General features: G+C 39.2%; 1 protein-coding gene across 1 annotated transcript; it reads left to right on the forward strand.

Moving 5' to 3' along the window:
* The first annotated feature begins 211 nt into the window (after positions 1–211).
* PRDX4 (peroxiredoxin 4) lies at positions 212–18216 on the forward strand. The gene is made up of 7 exons (XM_082865299.1): positions 212–558; positions 4795–4912; positions 7709–7825; positions 10331–10453; positions 13789–13919; positions 14938–14972; positions 18099–18216. The coding sequence occupies exons 1-7, from the start codon at positions 315–317 to the stop codon at positions 18147–18149; spliced, it is 819 nt and encodes a 272-aa protein (XP_082721425.1). The 5' UTR covers positions 212–314; the 3' UTR covers positions 18150–18216.
* The last annotated feature ends 1871 nt before the right edge of the window (positions 18217–20087 follow it).

Consider the following 20087-nt stretch of genomic DNA (forward strand, 5'->3'; position numbering starts at 1 on the left):
TGCCACACTCCGCAGAGTTAGGCTAAGCTCCCAGCGTTGGCCCGCCCCAGGGCGCATGCGCAAACGCCTGCAGGAGCGGAGCAGGCGGGGCTGACGCCCACGTGGCGGGGCGGGGCGGGGTGGGGGTGGGGGTGGGGGAGCCCGGGAAGCGAGGGACACGGGGAGCGGGGAGGGGCCGGGGGAGTGAGGAGGCGGGGCAGCTTTCTCTCGGCCGCGCTTCGGCTCTCGCGGGCGTCCGGCGCGGGATTGTAACTGCCTGGCAGCGGGAGAAGTAGCTCTCGAGCCAAGGGACGTGCGACTACCCTCGCGTGGTCATGGAGGCGCGGCGGCCGCCGCTACGCGCGACGACTTCGGCCCCTGGCCGGAGCCGAAAGATACTGCTGCTGCCGCTGCTGCTGTTCCTGCTGCCGGCCAAAGCTCTGCGGGGCTTGGAGGGGGAGGAGAGGCCCCGAACCCGCGAAGAGGAGTGCCACTTCTACGCGGGTGGACAAGTGTACCCGGGGGAGGCGTCCCGGGTTTCGGTCGCCGACCACTCCCTGCACCTCAGCAAAGCCAAGAGTAGGTGGTGCCCCGCCAAGGCGGGGTGACCGGTGGCAGAGGGAGGCGGGAGGTGGGGAGGGCCAGGAGACACGTGTACCCTGGTTACGGTGGCTACCCGGGGGCCTGGCTTGGGCGGCACCCCCTGGGCTGCCTTCGGTCCCAGGGAGAGCCTGGCTCTCTCCTTGGGGGGTGGGGGGGATGGAAGGGGGTGCGAGGTGGGAAGAAAGGGATGGGTTCCACTAATCAGATTTTGGAAGAAGTAGTGGTTACCCCCGAAGCCACAGATGAGGGAAAGAGGATGGCACTGGTCCGGGGCTTGCAGGCGACGAGGATGTTGTGCAAACTGAAACACTTCCTCAGACATCGCAAAGAGCCTGCAGCACGTCGCGTCTGTTCTGCGATTTCGGGGAAGAATGCATTGATAAGTTGAATAATGATTCACAGACAGTTTGATTAAACAGAAAAGTGGCTAGACAAAATGCTCAGGAGGGCAAACGTTTCATTTCTCTTTTTTCTTTGATTGTTGTTGCATCTTATAAAGAAGACTATTAAAAGCCACCTTCCCAAAGACCTGTGTAGTTAATGGGTATCCTTTGTGTTTCTCAGAAATGAGGAACTTGTTACAGGGTGTACTTTGGAGGCTCTTTGTACGGAAATGGGAAAAGGGAGGTTAGAAGTAATGCATTTGGGTTGATGATAAACCTCGTGGCAAATTTGTGTCCTGCCAATTTGGCTTTTGATTATTTGCATTTCTGTCCAGTGTACACAACTAATGGCCACTTTCAGGAAGGACACATCAGACTAAGTAGATACTGAGAAAGTTGTGGCCTGCTGCATCTGGATGTTAAGATTAGCCCCAAAAAAGTGGCTAGGGGCTAAAGGATAAAGACTGTCCCTTACTCGCTTTTTTTTTTTTTTTTTTTTTTGCGGTACGCGGGCCTCTCCCCGTTGTGGCCTCTCCCGCTCCGGAGCGCAGGCTCCGGACGCGCAGGCTCAGCGGCCACGGCTCACGGGCCCAGCTGCTCCGCGGCACGTGGGATCCTCCGGGACCGGGGCACAAACCCGCGTCCCCTGCATCGGCAGGCGGACTCCCAACCACCGCGCCACCAGGGAAGCCCCCTTACTCGCTTTTAAGCAACTTGCTTTTCCTACTGACCGTTTGGCATTCTGAAGATGTGTATTTGGCTTTTGTGGTACAGTTACAGAATGCTCCTTGCCCAGGTTCAGTGAAAAAAAGTAGTGCTTCACAATTATGAACCCCAGTGTTAAATTGCATGTTGTTATGGCTTAGGATGGAGTGGGAGTGATAAATGAGAAAAACTGTTTCGCCTCCTTAAACATCTGCAGTTCTTTCCTACTGAAAGTTATCTTTAGATTTTTGTTTTTAAAAAAGCTAGTGTTGCACTTCTAAAATCGTATTTCCAAGTCCCATTGGTTTTACTTGCCTGGGAAGATATTTTGAAATATGTCAGCCAGTTAAGTGTTTACTGGCATTACATATATTTTTCATAACAAATCCCATCCAAGTCTGCACACGGAAGCAAAAAATAGTAGTAATAATAGATTTCCCTCTACCAGCAAACCTTTTCAAGTTTTAGGTATTTGCTATATTTCTCTCATGTGTAGGCTCATCTAGAATTAAAATTACAAGGACTTTTCACTCATAAAATGGAATGTTATGGCATTATTAAGTTCAGACTTTCAAATAATTTTTAGTAACATGAAAAACTTCATGATCTACTGCTCCCTTTTTAAAAAAGTGGGGCACAGGGCTTCCCTGGTGGTGCAACGATTGAGAGTCCGCCTGCCGATGCAGGGGACACGGGTTCGTGCCCCGGTCCGGGAAGATCCCACATGCCACGGAGCGGCTGTGCCCGTGAGCCATGGCCGCTGAGCCTGCGCGTCCGGAGCGTGTGCTCCGCAACGGGAGAGGCCACAACAGTGAGAGGCCCGCGTACCGGAAAAAAAAAAAAAAAGTGGGGCACAACGTGATCCAAATTTATGTGTTTAAAAAAGACTGGAAGGAAAGACATCAAAATGTTAACAGTAGTTAAATTATGGGGGTTATGGGGAGAGGGGATTTATTCTTCTTTATACTGCTCTGCATTTGCTTTATTAATTATATGATTTATATTCGGGACAATTTTTGTTTGTTTTTTAATACACGCAAGGGTTTGCTTTGGGAATTCCATTTATAGATCTTAGCATAGTGCATTCTTTTTGCTCTATAAACTGATGACAGTTTTTTTTTTTAACTAACACTGCAGTTCTTAAATCAAGAACCCAAAATTTCCCAAGGAAAAAAAAAAAAAAGCAAGCAAGCCATATCCAGGATATGAGGGCCTGCCTTTCCACCACCTTGCCAACATTGTGTTATCATTTAACAAATCTTTCCCAATTTGCTAAGCCAGATGATAACAATAAAGTATTCTATCAGTGTTGAAAAAAGAACCCAAAATTTCCAAAATCAAGATTTTCAGAACAGAATTTTTCAGTTTTATTGGTTTTCCCAATATGCTAAAATCATTAAGGACTATCATTGTAACACATTTTTTTAATTATAGTTAATTTATTATAGAAGATTTATTTTATTTGATTTTATTTATTTGGCCACAGGGCGTGTGGGATCTTAGTTCCCCGACTAGGGAGTCTTAACCACTGGACCACCAGGGAAGTCCCTGTAACACATTGTTACAATTATAAACTCACACTTGAGTAGCATTTTAAGTAATGTATATAAAGCATATATAGTTCTGTATCCTTCTGCTATCTAATTCTCCCTCCTAGCCTTTACCAAATCATATCAAGATATTTCTGGCTCAAGATAAGGAATCACGTGTTACATATTTTTTGGGGGGGAGGTTGTTTTTTACTCCATTTTACTAAAAATATGTTTTCAACTACAGTAAAATGAAAGCAAGCAATCCTCTGGTATTTCCTGAAATACATCCTTAGGAAAATAACCTCTTTGGATCTAGAAACTTGGCCTCTTTATAAATTACCTTGCAAAATAGAAAATATTTCTCAATGGTGAAATAAAAGATTATTCTTATAAATCTAGAAACAAAAAATAAAAAACAAAAAAAAAGTCAGCTGAACTCTACAGTGTGCTTAGTGACGTATTCTATTTACATTGTGATGCAACTCCTTATCTGGGCAGGGACTGCTAGCCAACAGATCATGCCCCACCAGGCGTCTGCAGGCTACTCTTTGAGTAGCACTGTACATATGGGGTAGGAATAAACACCTAACACTTCAGTTTAAGCAGGGTTCAAGCTAGACTCAGAGAACATGAACGTTTGTGTGAAATGTTCAGGGTATTTTTAATCCCTTCTTGCAATCAATCAAAAAACTAGTTTCTATTCTGTATACACAACAAATAAGGCACATAGTAGAAGGTGGGGGTGATTTTAAAACTCAGGATCCTTGCCCACTTTAGGAAGTTTGCCACCTGAATAGAGAGAAAAACTAATGCCAAAAAAACCTACTTATACTTAGGCATTAATGATAAAGGCCCAATAAATGATCTGTGTAGACCACAAGAGCTCATACGTGCAGCTGGGGAAAAAAGCTCTGAGGCGATCTGCCAAAGCATCAAGGTAGAGGGAAAATGTAAGCACGTCTTTTTTTTTTTTTAACATCTTTATTGGAGTATAATTGCTTTACAATGGTGTGCTAGTTTCCGCTTTACAACAAAGTGACTCAGTTATACATATACACATGTTCCCATATCTCTTCCCTCTTGCGTCTCCCTCCCTCCCACCCTCCCTATCCCACCCCTCCAGGCGGTCACAAAGCACCCAGCTGATCTCCCTGTGCTATGCGGCTGCTTCCCACTAGCTAATCTATTTTACGTTTGGTAGTGTATATATGTCCAAGTCTCTTTCTCACTTCATCCCAGCTCACCCTTCTTCCTCCCCATATCCTCAAGTCCATTCTCTAGTAGGTCTGTGTCTTTATTCCTGTCTTACCCCTAGGTTCTTCATGACATTTTTTTTCTTAAATTCCATATATATGTGTTAGCATACGGTATTTGTCTTTCTCTTTCTGACTTACTTCACTCTGTAGGACAGACTCTAGGTCTATCCACCTCATTACAAATAGCTCAATTTCGGTTCTTTTTATGGCTGAGTAATATTCCATTGTATATATGTGCCACATCTCTATCCATTCATCCGATGATGGGCACTTAGGTTGTTTCCATCTCTGGGCTATTGTAAATAGAAAAGAACATCATGTATTTTTCTTTCTTAGTTTCCAAGCCAGCACCTTACTGGGAAGGAACAGCTGTGATAAATGGAGAATTTAAGGAGCTGAAGTTAACTGATTATCGTGGGAAATACCTGGTTTTTTTCTTCTACCCTCTTGATTTGTAAGTAATACATGTACATAGCAGCTAGTAAAACCTCAGTCATTATCAGTCATTATTCAACAACATCAAATAGTTAGAAATTATTTTATTTAGCACTTGTTCTTAAAGGGAAAACTGAGATGAGTTTTTTCAAGAAGGTAACATCTTGAATATATTTCAGAATCATAAACCATTGATCCCAGTACTTATATCTACATGATTGTGTTATCAAAATGTAATCATTAGAGGAAAGCCACATTTATATTCATTAAGCTATACTTACTAAGGCAAGAAAATGGACTGAGAATATTTTAGAAAGCATTTAATTGCAAGACTTATGCCACAAATCTGTTTCTCTGTTAACTTGAATGTTTATATGCCTTTTTCTCTGGTGATGCCATTTAACTATGGTTTTACTATTTTTATTCTTTGCTACATCTGTTGCTTTTCTGTGATTTGAACATTTTCCTGAAAATACTGGATATGCTTAAGGAATAATACCTATTAATATAAATTATGGTTATGGGGGTAGTTCTCTTACTTTAACTCTGGCAGTGAGCACTTTTGTAGATAGAAAGTTGACTCAAAGTAAATACTCTTGGAACTTTAGTCACATTGAGGATTTAACTTTGAGTGTTTTTCAAATTCCATGAAAGCGAAAAGATACCAAAGAGAGTTATCCCAACTTTTATCTTTTTTGTTTGAATATATTTTTTGGTTACAAAAGTGAATAGAAGATTCTTCTGTCTTTGCCACTGTATATTAAGGTCGTTTTTACATGAGGAGTAGTCTAGAACTAAGTAAATATATTTTAAACTTGCAGGGAGGATATACTTAAGCTCATATCTTTAGGTTGTCTCTAGGCCAGAGGTCAGCAAAGTTTTTCTGTACAGGGCCAGATAGTAAATATTTTAGTCTCGAAGTGATCTTCATTGCAACTACTCAATTTTGCCTTTGAAGCATAAAACAGTCATAGACAATACTGAATGAGTGTTGTGCTCCGTTGAAAGTTTATTTACAAAAAATAAGATAGGCCAGATTTGGACTGTGAACTGAAGTTTGCTGACCCCTACTCTAAATCCAAATCGAATTCTCATAAAAATTTGTACATTGAGGCTAAAACAAATCATGAATCTGCTTAATATGTAATATTTTAAATTAGTAAGAACTTGCTTCTTTCTAATCAACTTGTACTATGGCTTGACTAGCTAAAATGTATTATATAACTTAACTTCAAATAGAAACCAGAAGTAGAAATTTTAATATATATAAAATGATAGGCCTTCTAAATTCATGCTGTAAAACTGAAAAGCAACACATATATTAAATATATTTGATGCTAAACCTGAATTTTGAAATTAGTGTAACATAGACAAATATGCTGTTTCTCCAGTGTTATTTAAAACTCCATAATGAATAAGATATATCTAATTAGAGCATGATGTTAGCAGTGGTCTTCTGGGGCAAGGAGCTGAGAGAGCTTCTTTCTGTTGCTTCTGTGTAATGCCTGCCGGACTGGGCCTGGTTAGAGAAGGAAGAATCCTGGGACATTTGCCACAGTCTGCAAGGAGGAAAGTCAGAATTCTGCCAAGATTCTGCAGAATTTCAGTTTTCTGCCTAAACTTTAAGTTGGGCCAGCGTGTCTCTAGGTAGCATTTCTTGGAATAATAGGAAAGAGGGCAGGGGCCGATCATTCCTACCTTTTGGAAAATATTAAAAATACATTCATAGGCCAGGTTTCCAGGGACATAAGCTGGATTAGAATTGTCTGCTTGCATATGGCAGTCCTCCACTCGAACAACTGAAACATTTGAAAAGCCTGTATTGGGCTGTGGTAGGAACTTGTCCTGTAAGTCTGTTTTTCAAACTTTCTTGACGACACATGGTAGGAAATACATTTTTCATTGCCGCCCAATACACTTATACATACAAGGTAATATTTAGTCTGTATGCACCGGTATAGTCATGCTCCTTAAAATACTGAACAACTTCCATACCAACGCCCTCCCCAAGTTGCCCCTCCCACCTAGTCCCTTTCAGAAACCTCCAGAGAGAGCTAAAGCCAACCTTGAGTTAAGGTGGTTAAATATTTTTAATATCACTCCTGAATACACACATATATATGCACTTATATATAAATATATATGCTTTATAACTTACCCTTACTGTGTGTGATATATGTGTGATCATACTTTCTATTTCACTTTTTTAAAATGTTGGTTGGAACTCAATAAATTGGCTTAAGGAGTCCCTATCACTGCTTGAAAAATACTACCCTAAGGTAATATTCTCTAAATGTGCCCTTCTGACAACAGGACTGGGAGACGAGGTAGTAAGTAGAAGAGGACCTTATCAAGAAAGGGAGGGGGGTGAGAGAGTATTTCCTCATCTCCAAAATAGAGATAGATGCATCTAGCTCATAGGGTTGGCATAGGAAGGTTAAAAAAAAATAGTGAAACAATGTAAAATTTGTATTGATCCTTTGAAAGCTATAAAGCACTATATAAAGTATTATTGAATAAAAGCTAATAAAATGGGGGATGCTGCCATAAGGGAGAAGAGAACATTGGTTGACCACTGATCCATTAAGTTATAAAAGTAAAGTTTATCAAGATGTAATTGAGAACTCTGTACTTTTTTAATTAAATAAGATTTGATCAAATAACCATTTTTTTAGACTACTCCCATCTTGAGAAGCTTCATATATAAAATTGTTCTTAATGTGTGTTTTTATATACTAAAGGTGTTTATAAAAACAAAATCATTTGAAACTAAGTATATGTGTATTCTGAGAATAATTTTTTTTTTAACTTTCAGCACTTTTGTGTGTCCAACTGAAATCATCGCCTTTGGTGATAGAATTGAGGAATTCAGATCGATAAACACTGAAGTGGTAGCATGCTCTGTTGATTCACAGTTTACCCATTTGGCCTGGTCAGTATCTTAAACTTAATATTTGTAGGGAAAAAAATGGACATACTCTTAAATTATGGGCAGACAACTCTTAACATGACAGGAATATAGAGGAGCTCCAGTGGCACAGTCAGTTAGTGCATGGTACTTGTGTGACGGGAATATAGTTATTTATCAGACAGTTCAGGAATAAATTTATTTGAGAGCTGCTAGTTCAACGAAGGTACAGTAAAAATGCTTAAGGATTTTATAGGACATTTCAAATTTGGGGAAAAAAAAGTTAAATTCAAAAGATGTAATATCCATAGCAAAAACCACTGAATTGTATGATTACTTTATTATCATAAATTGGGTAACCTTAATCTGGAGAAATAAAATCTAAAATACTATGTCTCTCTGTTACCCAGTTGTCTAGTATTAAGTCAAACTCAAAATAGCTTTTATCATTACTTTTTAAGAAGCAATGATTTTTTAAATTAATGCTTTAAATAATTTTTAAAAATTCATTAAACACGAAAAGATGCTCTGCCTAATTAATTGCAGAGAATTTACAATAAAATGACAAGAGATGACATTTTTTTCCTCTGTCTGGCCAAGAGTTCAAATATTTAAGAATTTCATCCAATGTTGATAAAGGTGTGAAGAAATGGTACTTACACAAACACAGTTGATTCAGCATTTCTGGAGAGCAGTTAGGCAACATGTTTCAAACATTGAAATGTTCTTGTTGATGTGAGTTTTGTTTTATAAATTTATTTATTTATTTTTGGCTGCGTTGGGTCTTCGTTGCTGAGCACGGGCTTTCTCTGGTTGCAGCGAGCGGGGGCTACTCTTCGTTGTGGTACGCAGGCTTCTCACTGCGGTGGCATCTCTTGTTGCGGAGCATGGGCTGTAGGCTCGTGGGCTTCAGCACGCAGGCTCAGTAGCTGTGGCTCATGGGCTCTAGAGCTCAGGCTCAGTAGTTGTGGAGCACGGGCTTAGTTGCTCTGTGGCATGTGGGATCTTCCCGGACCAGGGCTCGAACCCATGTCCCCTGCATTGGCAGGCGGATTCTTAGCCACTGCGCCACCAGGGAAGTCCCTAATGTGAGTTTTTAATAGCATCCATAATTTTGTTCACAAAATTTTTGCACAATAAAGATTGTGCAGAATTATTTTGCTTTTAAAATTTAACATTCAATTCGTTAAAGTAACAAAGTCAAAACAGGTTTTTCTCCATTTACAATTATGTATATAAATATATATACATGAATATATTTGTATATATAACTGTAAATGTATATAAATTATAATTGTAAATTATACATACACACATATATGTATGTGCGTATATGTAAGTAAAAGTTTAATTGGTTCAGGAGCTACAATTTAAATTTAATTTACATTTCCTTAAGTAATTGATTCTCTTAAGTATTTTAAGATGCAGTTATATATTTAATATATTTAAGCATCTGTTTTCAGACAAACTTTCCCAAGAACTTAATTCTTGCAAATCTAATAAATAAATAGGTGTGTCTTAAGTCCTCTTAAAATGTTTCTTTACTAGTTATAAACTAAAATTTCAGATTACACATTCTGAATTGGAATCATAAAGTAAATCTGTTATTTTAACATGCCAAATCTCTTAAACATTATAATTTAGTATACAAATATATAGATTATTTCTTAATATAAAAATATTAAAACTATGGTTTGAATTTGCTTCATCATTTCTATAGTAATTCTAAATCTTTGCAGGATTAAAACACAAATCCACTAAGGAGAAAGTTATGTCATCCCAAATAATTTGGGATTGCTTTCCCAAGGAATTTTGGGGGATACATTCTCAGCTGGATAGGTTTCATATCAACCAGAGATTTCTACTTGGATGTCAGAACTGGGGCTGCCAACATCTGGAGCCACAGTTCCCTGTTTCCTAACGGCTACGTCAGTGTCCTACCATGAGGGCCCCAACCCACATCCTCCAGTTTCAAGTTGCAGAATACTTAAATCTGAAGACTGATGAGTCTGAGATTACAGCTAACTTCCTTGCTGCTTCAAGTGGACTTGGCATTTCTTGTCTCTCAGAATATTAAAATGCCATCCAGTTGTATCGTGCTTATCTCACAAGGCTTTGTCTTGCAATCACAATTCTAAGGTTATGCTTATGACAGTGCATATCCTTTGATCCATAATTCCACTTCTAGGAGTTAATCAGACAAGTATACAAAGTTGAGAATTAACAGGATTTTCCAGCAGTGTTTATAAAAGCAATAAAAAATGGAATCAGTTTAAATAACTGTCAGTAGAGATTAGTAACATATATTATGTCTGTACATTAAAAATGTGATGTGTATCTCCATATTTAGTGTTTAAAGGATGTGAATATATTGTTAAGGGGAGGGAGAGGCAAGAAAAATAGAATGTATATTAGCCTGTCTTTGTTAGAGAATGTGTGTGTTGTGTGTTTGTGCGCATATGCAAAGAAAGAGTGCTGTTTTAATATATGCCATTTACTTAACCCTGAAAGGTAAATTTTCTGTTACAGGATTAATACCCCTCGAAGACAAGGAGGACTTGGGCTGATAAGCATTCCACTTCTTTCAGATTTGAACCATCAGATCTCAAAGGACTATGGCGTATATCTGGAAGACTCGGGCCACACTCTTAGGTACCTTTCAGTGGTTTTACATTATGACAAATATGAATATATTTGTAATCCTCCTTGAAATGGAGTTAGAAGATACAAGGTTTGATCAAGAAATATTTGCTCTGTTTGCAAAAATGTTGTAGATACCGTTAAAAATAATTGGTAAGTGCCCAACTTAAGCTATGTGAGTGTCACAGAATGTTAGAGCCAGAAGATTATTTAGAGGTCTTTGACCAACCCTGTCATTTTACATAAAAAACAGATTCAGAGTTCCATGGACTTAGCCAAAGTTACTACAGTTAATTGCAGAGCCCAGACATGAACCCAGGTCCCCAAATGGTTTGTCCATTTCTTTCTCCTCTTTTCCAAACTGACTCTAGTAATGGTTTTTCTAAATACAAGTATCATAGTATTTATTTAACAAACCTGTGTCTTTGGAGTAGGAAAAATTAAGGAAATATTTTACCCAACAACCCTCATTGAGTTACTTGAGTTAATAAATACTGATAGAATTCTTTGAAAAAAAGGGCAACTTCAGCTTGAAACAGTTTTAATTTTCTTATATATTGTTGATTTGCTTTGCAGTGCTAAGTTTTTTTAATGTTTTATGTGAAGGTGTCAGTATTTTATAATCCTGTGGGTTTCATATAACAGCTTTATTGAGATATAATTCACGTACCATACAACTCACCCATTTAAAGCATACAATTCAGTGGTTTTTAGCATATTCACAGAGTTGTGCAACCATCACCACAATCAATTTCAGAACATTTTCATTGCTCCAAAAAGAAATCCCATCCCCATTAGCAGTCACTCCCCGTTTCACCCAGTCCCCCTCCCCTAGCCCTACACAACCACTAATCTACTTTATGTCTTTCGAGTTGCCTATTCTGGACATTTCATAGAAATGGAATCCTACAGTATCTGCTCTTTTATGACTAGCCTCTTTCACTTAGCACAATGTTTTCAAAAAAGGTTCATCCATATTGTATCATGTGTCACTACCAAGTTCCTTTCTCTCTTTTTTTTTTTTTTTTTGGTACTTGCCAAGTCTGTAATGGTTTCTGCCTAGAGTTTATTACTAAGTTAACTCCCAAAGAGTAAATATGCCACTAAAAAGATTGAGGCACTTTTAAAATTTAGAATTATTTGAACATTAACCAAGTAAAATTATCTAATATTAGCTATTTTATGTGATTTGAACCAAGTTTGTTTTTTTAATTTTTTATTTTCATCAAAGTCATATATGCACATAGTTTTTAAAAGTCACATTTTCTTAAACAGTCCTCTCCTTACTCTTAGCCCTGCTTCATGGAGGAAGCTACTTTCAGCCCTTTAGCTACTGCTTGCATTATGTGACTCCATATTTCTAAATAGTATCTTATATAATACATCTCCTGGATATATCAATTTTGCTATTATTTTTCATGGTAAATAGGACTTTATCTTTCTTACATCATCCCCAAATTAATTTTCCCAGTATAATGTGTCACAATTTTGGATTAAGTCAATATTCAGTGTTTATATAAATATTCACTGCTAAGCTTTTAAGTGTAGTGTGCTGAAGATTACCTTCCCCTGTGGCAGATATTTTTATTTTCTTGTAGCTAATAAACTACTTCATTTCTTTCATTCCCTTAGTTTTCTATATATCCATCACTAATTATTCCTAAATTCCACACCTGGATTGTAACCCCTCTAAGTACTGCATTTTTCCTCTGTCAGTTTTTTTCCTCCATCCTCCTGCTTCCAGTCAGACTGATGGCTCACTAGGCCTGCTACATAGCTGTTGTCCTAGCACTTTATGCACCAGCATCCTGGGACGTTCCTTCACCTCTTCTCTATTAGATACCCAATTTTCTGGCTCCCATGCCTGCCTGCCTTCTTTATGTAATCCTTTGTTATGGTGAAGCACATCCTCATAGCTTCCTTATACAAGGTCATTGGAAGGTAAAATGCTTGAGGGCCTTCTGTGTCTGAAAATGTTTTTATTCTGCTCTCATGCTTGATTAATAATGTGGCTGGGTGTAGAATTCTAGATTGAAAGGCATTTTCCTGTGGACATTTGAAAGCATTGCCCTGATACCTTTAGCTTCTGGGGCTGTTATTGAGATGTCTGTTGCCATTTTAATTTCATACTTTTTGTAAGAATGACCTGTCTCTGTTCTGTGGAAGAGACATATATACATATTACACCAAGTATGGCAAATGCCTTAGTCTCATAGTCTACCAAAGAAGCAGTTCACACAATCAGAACAGAAAACAGAAGCTACAATTTGCTACCAAAGAAAAGGCAGATTTGTTTTTGTGTGGTGTGTGTTGGTATGACGTGCCTTACAGAGGCAAGGTCAAAATTTCCCATCAGGGTCACTTACTTCAGAACAGACTTGATCACCTTTGATGAGAATTTTCAACTGTAAAAGTAGTACATGAAAGGATACCCATATGAGTAGTAATTAACAATGTTGCCTGAGTTTGGCCAAGTTGATCTGGTCTAAGGAGATTGAGCCCTAGTTAGTTCAGACGTTAAGTTGCTCATTCAAAAAAGGTGTTGTAGAATGAGGAGGAACGCTTCAGTAATGTTTAACATGATTATGGAATAAGATTTCATGTAATAGATATGTAATGCCATGTATTTCTACTAAATATATATATATCATCATTATTTTAATACTTGTACACAAGCAATTAGCCCTAGTACCCGAGATCCTTTTCTAATCCAAAGTAAGTATTGGGTTGAAATCCATATTGACTGAAATAAATAGATAGTAAAATGCTTTGACAATTTTTATCTCTAGTATACTTTAACTCTTAAAGTGCCACCCCGATCTCAGTAGCAGGTCTTTTAGGTCGAACTATCTCATTATTCCCCAGGCCTTAGTAGTGAATCACATATAGAAAGATTCAGAAGGAAAGGCAACTTCATATTGGTGACTTTATCTTTTTCCACCACTGAAAAAGGAAATACAAAGACATTCTAAACAGCCAGTGATAAGAAACATGGATCACTCCTTCACCCAAAGGAAGGCTTTGCTAGGTAGTTTAATCATTTCATTTACAGTACAATCCCAAACCTAGTACACGTCAAGATTCAACTGATAATACTACAGTACATTTCATAGACAAAAACAAATTATTAAAGCTACCGTTTAACAGTGATAATCCCAAAATATACAGTAGATAAGTGTGGGTATGGGGGTGTGTGCATGTGCATACCAGTCAAGTAGGTAAGTAGTGAGTTTTTGGTTCTGTATAACATCCTTCTGTGTGAGCGGTACAGGGATTCATGTTAACTAATATTTTTCTTCTTGACTGAGAACAAATGTCCTCACCTTTACCATTCTTATGTTTTACAGAGGTCTCTTCATTATTGATGACAAAGGAATCCTAAGACAGATTACTCTGAATGACCTTCCTGTGGGTAGATCTGTGGATGAGACACTGCGTTTGGTTCAAGCATTCCAGTACACCGACAAACATGGAGAAGGTGCCCTTCCCTTCTAACCATCATAGCCTCTTGATTTTTTAGTTTGAGCGATACTAGCATAATTAGTTTGATTTCTTATCTTACAAGTAATTTTCATGGTTCCAAAGTCTTCTGATTGTTTTCAGATTATTAGGTCTTTTAAGCAGATCAAATTATAATTTAAAGTGCTTTTAACAAAATATCACTAATATTTTCTACTTACTGAATATGATGGACAAAATATTATTTTCATAGTCCTTTTGGTTAAGCTCAGAGAAGTTTCTGCTACTGTAATTTTCCAAATTATGTTTCTATAAACTTAAAATGCACCAGCCAATCTGGCAGTATCTAGTAACGTAGGTTTTATTTGCATGTTTACATTATTTGATTTAGCTTTTTTTCCTCAAAGTAATTCAGAAATCCTTAAGGTTATTCAGTATCACACTGGTAACCTGTCATTTCATCCTTTCACTTCAAGTTTTTGTAGTAGCCAAATGGAAGAGGTCAGATCTTCTTAAAATAGAACACATGTTATATATTCCTTTCAAACGTGTAACTCAGTGCCTGAGTCAGGGTGCACTCTAAATCAAGGGGAAATCCTACCTTCCAAATAATGTTAAAGTCTTTTTTGACAAACAGTGAACCATGGCATCAGTACAAAATACTGCAGGACATAGCAGATAAGCTTAAGGGAATGTACATTCAAGGAATTTTTGCTGTACCAAGACCTTTCAGTTTACCAGATTCCCAAACTTTCCAACTGTATTAGAGGAACACTCAATTTGGTTTCTTCCATTGTAAATGTAACTAAACATAATTGACAAAAGTGAAAATAGATTAGCTGCCTGCTGATAAGCTCCATGACTAAAATTTCTGGCTGCAAGCCAGTAAGCTAACAGAAGTCAACTGTCCTGTAGCAATGTTCTCATTAATATAGGCTCTATTTTCAGTTTCATTTGGAAAAAGAAAACACAAGAGCTGCTAAAGAGAACTGAACTCTGTTTTTAAACTGTCTTTTGCCAATTTTTGTTTCTTTCAGTCTGCCCTGCAGGATGGAAACCTGGTAGTGAAACAGTAAGTCAAATTGATTTTTCTGTTAAGAGGATGGCAGGGGCAAAAAAAAAAAAAACAAAAAAGCCAACCCTAGGATAATCTTTCCTTGTAAAAGAACTCCCTTGATTTTGTAAATGAAGTAAACATTGCTAGGCAGAACTCATAAGACTACAGGCATTCTTTGGACTGTACGGAGAGTAGCTGCAACTGGGAAAGCAGAAGATGGGGCCTGACGCTGTGAATTTTAAAGCCAAGTATACAGAGAAAGATACCATTAAAAAAGGGGAGGGGGACAGTGGAGACGTGGTAGAATCAATTCAGGGCAAAGAAGACAGTCACAAGCAAAACCATCAGTGTATATTAAAAGCTTTTAAGAAAATCTGGCTTACTGGGGGCAGACACCAAAAACAATGGGAACTACGAACCTGCAGCCTGTGAAAAGGAGACCCCAAACACATTAAGTTAAGCAAAATGAGAAGACAGAGAAACACACAGCAGATGAAGGAGCAAGGCAAAAACCCACCAGACCAAACAAATGAAGAGGAAATAGGCAGTCTACCTGAAAAAGAATTCAGAGTAATGATAGTAAAGATGACCCAAAATCTTGGAAATCGAATGGAGAAAATACAAGAAACGTTTAACAAGGACCTAGAAGAACTAAAGAGCAAACAAACAATGATGAGCAACACAATAAATGAAATTAAAAATTCTCTATAAGGAATCCATAGCAGAATACCTGAGGCAGGAGAACAGATAAGGGACCTGGAAGATAAAAGCGTGGAAATAACTACTGCAGAGCAGAAGAAAGAATGAAAAGAATTGAGGACAGTCTCAGAGACTTCTGGGACAACATTAAACACACCAACATTTGAATTATAGGGGTCCCAGAAGAAGAAGAGGAAAAGAAAGGGTCTGAGAAAATATTTGAAGAGATTATAGTTGAAAACAATCAGATTAATTAACAAATCCATCATCTCACAGTTAGCCTTTTTTGTGTGGGGTGAGAAGGCTTAAGATCTACTCTTCTAGCAAATTTCAGGTATACCAACAGTATTAACTATAGTCAACCGTGCTGTGCATCAGCTCCCCAGAACTTATTCATCCTAAAACTGAAGGCTTATACCCTTTGACCAGCGTCTCCCCATTTTCCCCAGCCCCAGCCCCTGGCAACCACCATTCTACTCTGTTTTTATGGGCATTCATTCAACAGACATTCCTTGAGCACCTGCTATATGGCAACTATTCGAACTTGGATGATAGCCAGATGATACTTACTAGTGAACACCATAGCCAATGTCCCATCCCTCAGAGTTACGTTCTAATTTCAGTTGTGGCCAATGCTTTTAGAAACAGGTTGATGGGAGTTGGTGAGACAGTGCCTGGGATGGGGATAAAGTGGTCAGGAAAGACTTTTCAGATGATATTTGAGCTGAAACGTGAGTGAAGAAAGGGAGCCAGTCGTGCATGGAGCCGTGCAGAAAGAGCATCAGGGGCAGAGGCCCTGAGGCCGGTAGCGGCTCAGCGTGGCGGGGGAGCAGAAAGGGTTGGCGCGGGCAGAACGCTGAGCTGTGGGAATGGGAGAGGACGCCAGTGTCCCAGTGCACGGAGGGTTGGAGTCCCATGAGTTGACTGAGCAATGTGGAGTCCCTCGTGACCACAGGGAGGGCAGCAGGTGGTTTGAGGATAGGGCAAGAAGGAAAGAAGGAAAGAAAACAGCTGGAGAGGGGGGTGTAGGATCAGAAAAGGTTTGGTGGTGGCGTTTCTTTGGAGACAGATGAATTTTTCATCTCTATTGCACAGGCCTCCTGATTTGTCTCCCCGACCTCAGTTTCTCTCCTCTCCAACACATGTCATTCTGCAGACCGGAACCTCTTAGTGGCTCTGCAGTACAAAGTCCTCATGCTCGGGCACAGCCTTCAAGCTTCTGCATTCTCTCGTTTCACTGCCTCTCCCTGGTCATCATCCCATGATTCACACACGCACACACACATGCACACATGCTATGCTCCCACCAAATCACGTGACTCATCTTTCCCCAAACTAAGCCCTACTCTGTCACGCTTTTGTGCCTTTGCTCAGGTCTTTCTTTCTGTAGCTTGGAGTACCTCTCTCCCCTTCCCTAAATTCCCCAAATTCTTCTTTCAAGACCAACTTAAATGCTACTTCCACTCTGAGGCCTTCCCTGATGCCATCTCAGCCTCTGTTGAGTCACAGAGCCTGTGTCCTAGTTTTGTGTGTTGCATCAAAAGCAGTTATGTACACGTACATCTTCCCCATGTGCTTGTACGAGCCTCCAAGGCGGGGACTTCGGTGGTTACCACTGGATCCCCCACTGTGCAGCATACTGTCGGCACCCAGTTGTTATGCCATAAGTACTCTTGAATTGAATTGGAATGCAGAGAGATTATATATTGGCAAAGACAAAATACTCCTGGAGTGATGCCTGAAATTAGGTAACATTTATTTTATGCTGAAGAAAATGCATATAGAACTATCATAAGCTGATTACAATAAAGTACAAGGTTATTTTTTTAAATAGGGATAAATGTACTTTACCTGTAACTAGCAAGTAACAGTTAATGTGAGAAATTAGAAACCTAGGAGGTTTCTAAGGCTGTAACGCTCTAGGAGGGAACACTTTTTCTTTCAGAGTATTTGTCCATTCACTAAATAGGTACTCACGTTGTTTTTAGAGTACTTCTTTTACTTTGCGGTTTGAGATTAAAAGGTTACAGTTCTGGACCTCCAAGCAATCCATTTGAACCCACTGCCCCCTTTTCAGGTTGTAGCATACCATCACTTCATCAGCAGATAATTTTAAAAATACATTAACATCTGTAGCCATGCTCTCTTAACATGTTTGATTTTACACCATACCTGAAGATGCCATGAAAGCCTGGTGGCAAAGAGAAGAGCTGTAAGTAAATTTGAGGTGCTTGAGTACAGATGTTAATTTACTAGCAAATTATCTGCCTTCAGGGAGAGCTGAGATTAGCAGGACAAATCCGGTTTTTCCTAAATATATATGATATAATTTGGTACACAAAACAATCTTTATCTTTAGTCAAGAGATACGCAACTAATGTCAGACTACTGTTGATATACTTTGGCTTTTAAAATGAATAATTTGCTTTTTTTCTTTAACAGATAATCCCAGATCCAGCCGGAAAGTTGAAGTATTTTGATAAACTGAACTGAAAAATACTTCCTCAGGTCATGATGTTTGAAACTTCTCAGTAAAGTTCACTGTTTTGTTACCACATTGTGTTGCAGTAGTAATTTCTTGAATAATATAAAAATCCATGTCAGGGTCCAAAGATATTTAGTGTTTGGTAGACACTGATGCCAAAAGGTAGGCAGTTATTCTCTATCTTTCCAAAATACAAAAATGTCAGACTGACTCCAACTCGTAACAAGAGTAATAACTAACATTTATGGAGTACATGCCATCTACCAGGCATTGTGTTAGGAGGTTAGGTGTATTATTTCACTTAATTCTCACAGGAACTCTAAATTCTTTATTTTACAGATAAGGAAACAGCTAGCTAGCAAAGGTAGACTCAGTCTTTGAACCCAGACAGGCTAATTTCTAGTTTCGGGGCTGTTACCACTCCACTGTGGCTCACCTCTCTGTACCTTTGAGGGTGGCAGGAAAGAATAGGTTGTGAGCACAGTCACCTTCTATAGAGTCTGGTAGGGACGGTGAACCCCAGACTCTCTGTATACAACATAAAGCCCCTTGGTTACTCCTTTTTTCTAAATTTACATTTACAGCTTGTACTAAATTTATAAGTAACAACTTACATGTTTATATTAACAATGGGAGTTCCTTGGTGGCCTGGTGTTTAGGATTCCAGGCTTTCACTGCCATGGCCCGGGTTCAGTCCCTGGTCGGGGAACTAAGATCCTGCAAGCCACGTGGTGTGGCCAAAAAAAAAAAAAAAATGGTATTTAGTTTAACAGAGTTGAATCCCTAAGTATATGTAGCCAGCTGTTCACAAATGACCACATATACAGCTGAACTCCAGTGGTACTTCGTCACCCCAGTATGGCAATGGCTTTACTATAGTTATATACATGCCATGTAGTTTAAGGGAACTGGGACCCGAGAGCATCTGCCTCGTCCTGTCTGCCACGCTAATCCCCTCTCAACACTCGCAAAAAGCCCCTCGCCCCAGGGGAGGCCGTCCTAGAGTCGGTGATGTCCCTGGCCTCCTGGCTGACGCTCTGAGTTCTGTCATAAACGGCAGGGGATTAGTGACAGGCATTCAGACGTGGACACGGGAATTCAACTGCCATTTATAACCCTTTGCCATAGCAAAGTATGTTCTAAGTGCTACCTTACAGTCAACATTTTAGAAGCCAACTATTAGTAAAGTTGAAGACTGCTACTACTTTGGTGTTCAGACAGGTTTGTGATAATCCTGTCAATCAATACTTGGAATACAATTGGAATCTTATTCTCAGGTTTCCTCTTTCCAATCTGAAAAGTACAAATTCTTTTACTCATGGAATAAGCTTTATCTTCTTGATTAATAGCTTCCATTCTTTGGAGCTTTTCTAGCCTCATGTTCATTTTAGGTATGTTTACAAGGAAGACAGCTATTTTTGGATCCATTCAAAAAAGCCAGTCATTAATGTTTTCATTCAACTTTCAGGAACTATTGATCACCTACTCTAAACACCTGGCATATATCAGTGACCGAAGACAAATTTCTGCCCTCAAAGAGCTTAATATTTGATTACAAGCAGGTCCTAATAGTATAATTTCCAGGTACCTACAAATACGTGAAAATACATCCTGACTCACCACTTTTCATATTAACTGGGTAATGTTAATAGCCTATAAATGCACTCCTCAGTGCCTTTTATCCCTTCAAACAGCTGACTTCTGAAAGTCCACAGGCCCAAAAGTATACCCTAAAGATGATCTCATGTGGCCATTTACAGAAGGCTAGAAAGAGTGTTCCAAAAGCACAGTCCCCTGCTCTGCTGGAGAGGATGGGCCCAGGCCTGACCAGGATGAGCTACAAGAGACAACTCCCAAACATGCTGACCTACCGTAATCTACAGCAGTGGTTCTCAACTGGGCACAATTTTCCCAAGGGACATAGTAATGTCTGGAGATGGTTTTGG

This window comes from Leucopleurus acutus (assembly GCF_964270905.1).
Source record: "Leucopleurus acutus genome assembly, chromosome: X".
NCBI classification, from domain to species: Eukaryota; Metazoa; Chordata; class Mammalia; order Artiodactyla; family Delphinidae; genus Leucopleurus; species Leucopleurus acutus.

Bases quoted from the DNA above. Each gene is read 5' to 3' on its own strand.
- PRDX4 (XM_082865299.1), top strand. From the start codon at position 315: ATGGAGGCGCGGCGGCCGCCGCTACGCGCGACGACTTCGGCCCCTGGC. The intron at 559-4,794 runs GTAGGTGGTGCC...TTTCTTTCTTAG, and splicing joins GCACCTCAGCAAAGCCAAGA to TTTCCAAGCCAGCACCTTAC. The intron at 14,973-18,098 runs GTAAGTCAAATT...TTTCTTTAACAG, and splicing joins GGAAACCTGGTAGTGAAACA to ATAATCCCAGATCCAGCCGG.